The following is a 6,000-nucleotide window of genomic DNA, read 5'->3' on the forward strand; positions in this document are numbered from 1 at the left end:
TTGTAGGGACTGGCAAATTTCAGCTGTGCAGAGAAGTGCATGAGTGGACCAGAGACTAGACTAACAAGACACCCAGACATGGAAGCAAGTGATAGAGAAATTCCGGAGGTGATGGCCACAGTTAAAAATAATGAGATGCAGCTCAGCAGGTTACAAACCCGACTAGTGTCTGTGAGGACACTGGTTCAATTCCAGGCCTCGCTCAGTGGGTTAAGGATCCGGTTGCTGTGAGCTAAGGTGTAGGTCATCACAGATGCAGCTTGGATCCTGTGTTGCTGTGGCTGTGGTGTAGGCCAGCAGCTGCAGCTCCAATTCAACCCCTAGCCTGAGAACTTCCATATGCTGACAGTGAGGCCCTTAAAAAAGGCAAAAAATAAAGTAAAATAGTGAGAGATGATACATCAATTAAATTAAATTAATTAATTAATTTTTTTTTCTTTTTGCCTTTCTCTAGGCCGGCTCCCTTGGCATATGGAGGTTCCCAGGCTAGGGGTCTAATCAGAGCAGTAGCCATCAGCCTACCCCAGAGGCAGAAAAAAATTTACATCGATCTAGTGAATATGGCTGTAAGAATCTTAAGCATTAAGAAGTGGAATGCAATTATAACCTTTGAAATCTATGTTAAGATTGCAAGGATAATTTTAAAAACATTCTTGTTTGTTTGGTTTTTTTAGGGCCAAACCTCCTTCATGCATACGGAAGTTGCCAGGCTAGGGGTTGAATCAGAGGTACAGCTGCCAGCCTACACCACAGCCACAGCAACATGGGATCTGAGCTGCATCTGTGACTTACACCCCAGCTCACAGTAAGGCTAGATCCTTTAATCCACTGAGCGAGGCCAGGGATGGAACCCACATCCTCATGGGTACTAGTCAGGTTCGTTTCCACTGAGCCACAACAGGAACTCCTTAAAAACATTCTTTTTTTTTTTTTTTTTTTTTTTTTGTCTTTTTGCTATTTCTTTGGGCCGCTCCCGCGGCATATGGAGGTTCCCAGGCTAGGGGTCCAATCGGAGCTGTAGCCACCGGCCTACGCCAGAGCCACAGCAACGCGGGATCCGAGCCGCGTCTGCAACCTACACCACAGCTCATGGCAATGCCGGATCGTTAACCCACTGAGCAAGGGCAGGGACCGAACCCGCAACCTCATGGTTCCTAGTCGGATTCGTTAACCACTGCGCCACGACGGGAACTCCCTTAAAAACATTCTTATCATAAGTAGATTAAATAAGAAACTATGATCAATGTAGTTAGATATCTAAAGTTATATGGGATAACATTTAAAAATAAGGAAAAAATATGCTTCTTCAACGCAGTAAGAGAATATCTGTGTTTTTCCTTACAGATATCAAGACATTCTATAAAGCAATAAATGAGATAATGTACAAGTGCAGGAATAACGACCAATTAGTGGAACAAGATGGAAAATAATGGGGAAATGGTGGGAATTTAGTATACAAAAATATTTGCAAATCAGTGGGAAAATAATGATTGTGTTGGGACAGTTGGCCAGCCACTCAGGAAGATGCAGTGAAGTCTTCCACTATGCTCCTTCCCTGAAATAAATTGGAGGGGACTTAAAGGGCTGAATGTGCGAGTGCCAGTCGTGGCTCAGCAGAAAGGATCCCTGGCCTCACTCAGTGGGTTAAGCATCCAGCGTTGCCCTAAGATGTGGCGTAGGTCGCAGATGCGGCTTGGATCTGACCTTGCTGTGACTGTGGTGTAAGCGGGTGGCTACAGCTCCGATTTGACCCCTAGCCTCGGAACCTCCATATGCTGTGGGTGCAGCCTTACAACGAATAAACAAACAAACAAAAACTGAATGTGAAAATGAAACCAGGAAAGTATTAGAAGAAATTACAGGAAAATGGGTTGAGAACCTTAGGGGTAAAGAAGATGGCTAACATGATATAAAATACAAAAGCCAGAAAATAAATAGCTGATTTTAGATAGTGTATGACCCAAGATACCTTGAAGTTAAAAGACAAAAGGCAGGAGGAAAGTAACTGAAAAATATATAATAGAAACTAAACCTAAATTATGTGAAGAGTTAAAGAAAAAAACCCAACAACACCAGCTGAAAAGTGGGCAAAGGATACAAATGAGTAATTCGCCAAAGAGGAAATAACATCAGGTGCCATTTTTTCTGCCTATCAGATTGGCAAACCGGAAAACTGGTTGATGATAAGCCTTGGCAAGGTTGTGGGGAAATGAACATTTGCATTCCATGATGGTGGGGCGCCAATTGGAGTGGCCGCTTTGGGGAGCAATTTAGCCGTCTTTATTAAAAATAATGTATATGCCCAATGTGTTTGCAAATTTTACCAAACTGATGACACATGGAGAGAGAGAGAAAAAGAATCAATTCTAAAATAGAGGATAAAGGAGTTCCCATTGTGGTGCAGCAGAAATGAATCTGACTAGGAACCATGAGGTTGAGGGTTCAATCCCTGGCCTCGCTCAGTGGGTTAAGGATCTGGTGTTGCCGGGAGCTGTGGTGTAGGTCACAGACGTGGCTCGGATCCTGTGTGGCTGTGGCTGTGGTGTAGGCCGACAGCTGTAGCTCTCATTCAACCCCTAACCCCTAGCCTGAGAATCTCCATATGTAGCAGGTGGGTGCAGCCCTTAAAAGCCAAAAAAAAAAAAAAAAAAAAAAAAGGGTGGATTTATCTGATAGCCCATGCTACTGAAGATGGATTCAAATCCCATATTCACAATACCTACAAAAAACAGGTAATATTTGGAAGTAAATTTAGAAGGATTGATTCAGGGAAAACTGAACATTTTAGTGGGTAACATTAAAAATAAAACTATCAAATAAAAACTGAGTCATTTAGGGAAAACTGTATACAATAAAGGTATCCCCTTGTCCAGGCAGACTGATGGAATCCCAGTCAGAATGCCCGCTGGGCACTCGTTTATTTTTTGTTTTTCTTTCCCCCTAGAACTAAAGAACATTTGTGAAACTAAAGGTGGGAAATAGAGGGAATTCTGTAGTAGCTCAGTGGGTTAAGTAGTAGCTCAGTGGGTTAAGAACCCAACGTCGTGTTGCGAAGATGCAGGTTTGATCCCTGGCCTCACTCGGTGGGTTAAGGATCCGACATTAAGCTCCAGGGTAGGTCACAGATGCAGTTTGGACCTGGCATAGCTGTGGCCATGGCTGTGGCATAGGCCTGCAAGCTGCAGCTCCAATCCGACCCCTAGCCTGGAAATTTCCATATGAAGAAAAAAAATTGTGTAGAATATTGATTTGGTGTCTTCACAATCAAATAAAACATTAAAAGAAAAAAAAAGTGGGAAATAGAAGAGGACAATAGACTTGGATGGTTAAGGGTGTCCTGGAAAAGAAGTTGAGGTGGAAAAAAGGGTTAGGGTTAGGGTTAGGAGCAGAGAGTGAGGAGCATTTAAAACACAGCAGCAAATAAAGAGACAGCATCCTGGTTATTAGAAAGCAAACATCTGGAGCCCAAGGGGAGGGAGTATTTGCCTGGGGGTCCTGCCCCGAGCAGGACGAGGATGACGCATCACGTGGCTGGAGACAACCAAGTTCTCTCTCTCTCTTTTTTGGCTTTGTAGGGCCACACCCGAGGCATATGGAGGTTCCCAGGCTACATCTGCCAGCCTACACCACAGCCACAGCAACCCCAGATCTGAGCCGCATCTGTGACCTACATCTCAGCTCACAGCCACCCCAGATCCTTAAGCCACTGAGCGAGGCCAGGGATCAAACCCACAACCTCATGCTTCCTAGTTGAATTTGTTTCCGCTGTGCCACAACGGGAGCTCCCCAAGTTCTCTTGGATAGGCTGCTCCATCTCCAGGTTTCTCTTTCCTCCCTCACTCTGTCGGTCTGTTCTCGCTGTTTCTCTGCAGGTCCAAGCGTTGTCCTCTGCCAGTAAGTTTGAAGCAGAACTAAAAGCGGAGCAAGAGGAGCGGAAACAGGCGGAAGAGAAGAGGAAGCTCCGCCAGGCAGCCTTCCGGGAACTCAAGGCCACTTTCAGTACCTAGTTGGGCTGACCTTGACCTCCATCCACAGCTGCGCCTCCCAGATGCCCCGGGGAGAGCTGACTGGGCATCTTCACCCTTGCTGACCCTTTGCCCCAACCAGCCTCCACACTCACCACTCGATGCAAACTCCTCAGCCTCGCAGGGGTCACGGGGAGTGGCTCTTAACCCCATGTAGGAGCCCCTCCCAGAGGGTCCAACTGCCCTCCTGGTCTCTTTCCTGCTCCCCTTCCTCTGCCCTCCTCATAGCCAGAATGTGCCTCTACTTGGCACCCTTGACTTTTTCCTTGTCTCTTTTTCCTTTCCGCATCTAAGCCTGGTCTGCCATTTAATCTGTACACCTACGTCTTTCTTTCATGGTCCTCAGAGGAGAAAGTCCCTGGAGGGCTGTGATGTTAATGTCACCCACTTTCCTGGGTGGTCCTTTTCTGGGCTTCTCCAGTCATGCCCTCTCTCCTTTGTTTCCCATCCAGCTCCCCTGTTCCCATTCTTAGCCGTGCCCTGGCAGGTGCTTCTGCATCCTGTTCTTGGATGATGGTAAGGTTTAAGGCAGTCCAGGCTGGACCACTGTCTGTCCCCTCTCCTCCAACAGGGGACAAGGCACGGTGCCCAGATGACACAAAATAGTGAAAAGATACACGTTCTCTTCCTTCCCATCCCCTTTCTCCTGTCCTCTTAGCATCCCCCCCAAGAGGCATCCTTTTCATCCCTCGTCCCACTTCAACCTCTTTTTCTTTTCCTACCCTTAAATACTATGCTATTTAACTGTAAGAATGAAAGGATGATTATAAGTAATATTAACGAGTAGAAGCATTCCTGTTAACTCTGACTCTATGCAAATTATATTACAGTAGACCCCTGACATTCCCAAGTGACAAATCCAGAGCCTTTCAGAATCCCCAAAGTCACGACCGTCCTCACTGTCCAGCTGGTTTCCAGCGTCTGCTCGAAGGTGCTGGGGCGGAGCTGTTCTTCAGCAGAAATTTTTACACGCTGAGAGTTCTTGGAATTGCTCACAGATATCAGGGGTTTCTTGTATTTTACAGAAGAACTTCTACTGTCATATTTATTTCTTCTCTTTTTAAACTGCTGTTGTTACCATAAAGAAAACATCTGTATTTTTACCTTACAGTTGTTCTTTTTAAATAAACAGCGTAAACGACTCTGCCCTCACATCGATGTGCTTCTTGTCTTCTTTGAATTGGAGGAGAGAGAAGAATGTATTCTGTAGGCGCCATATCCAGCCCAGGCTCCTGTTTGACACCAAGTCCCTGATGTAGACTAACTAGGGAGTTCCCCTTTGCTAACCAGGGAGTTTCCCTTGTAGCCCAGAGAAAACAAATCCAGCTGGTTTCCATGAGGACACAGGTTTGATCCCTGGCTTTGCTCAGTGGGTTAAGGATCTGGTGTTGCTGTGAGCTGTGGTGTAAGTCAGATACCGCTTGGATCTGGCGTTGCTGTGGCTGAGGCATAGGCCGGCAGCTGTAGCTCCGATTGGACCCCTAGCCTGGGAACCTCCATATGCCGCGGGTGTGGCCCTAAAAAACACCCCCCCCCAAAAAAAATTGCTAAGTAGGGAGTTCCCTTTATGGCTCAGCAGAAACAAATCCAACCAGTATCCATGAGGATGTGGGTTCGATCCCTGGCCTTGCTCAGTGGGTTAAGGATCTGGCGTTTCTGTGAGCTATGACGTAGGTTTCAGACTCAGATGTGGTGTTGCTGTGCCTGTGGCCTAGGACAGCAGCTGTAGCTCCCATTCAACCCCTAGCCTGGGAACCTCCATATGAGGCAGTGGCCCTAAAAGACTAAAAAAAAAAAAAAATACAACGGGAAGGGGAGGGAGGAGAGGGGTGTATGAAACTGTAGTTTCTCTAAGTTTTTCTTTCAATCTAAAGCTGCTCCAAAAAATAAGATCTAGTAAATAAAAAGAAGGAAGGAATAGAGATAACTGTATAATTATCTCTTTTCTTTTTTTTTTCTTCTTTTACCACACCTG

General features: G+C 45.9%; 1 protein-coding gene across 1 annotated transcript in view; it reads left to right on the plus strand.

The window, feature by feature from the left end:
* Positions 1-5,177, plus strand: part of EFHD1 (EF-hand domain family member D1) — a 49,335-nt gene extending 44,158 nt beyond the window's left edge. Inside the window, exon 4 of the mRNA XM_001925385.8 lies at positions 3,873-5,177. Coding sequence (XP_001925420.5) covers positions 3,873-4,007 — 135 coding nt within the window. The 3' untranslated portion in view covers positions 4,008-5,177. The remainder of the gene's footprint in view (positions 1-3,872) is intronic.
* The last annotated feature ends 823 nt before the right edge of the window (positions 5,178-6,000 follow it).

Source organism: Sus scrofa, chromosome 15 (assembly GCF_054392235.1).
Source record: "Sus scrofa isolate SSC_HxYL_T2T_F1_AM1 chromosome 15, Sscrofa_HxYL_maternal_Yorkshire_Landrace_v2.0, whole genome shotgun sequence".
NCBI lineage: Eukaryota > Metazoa > Chordata > Mammalia > Artiodactyla > Suidae > Sus > Sus scrofa.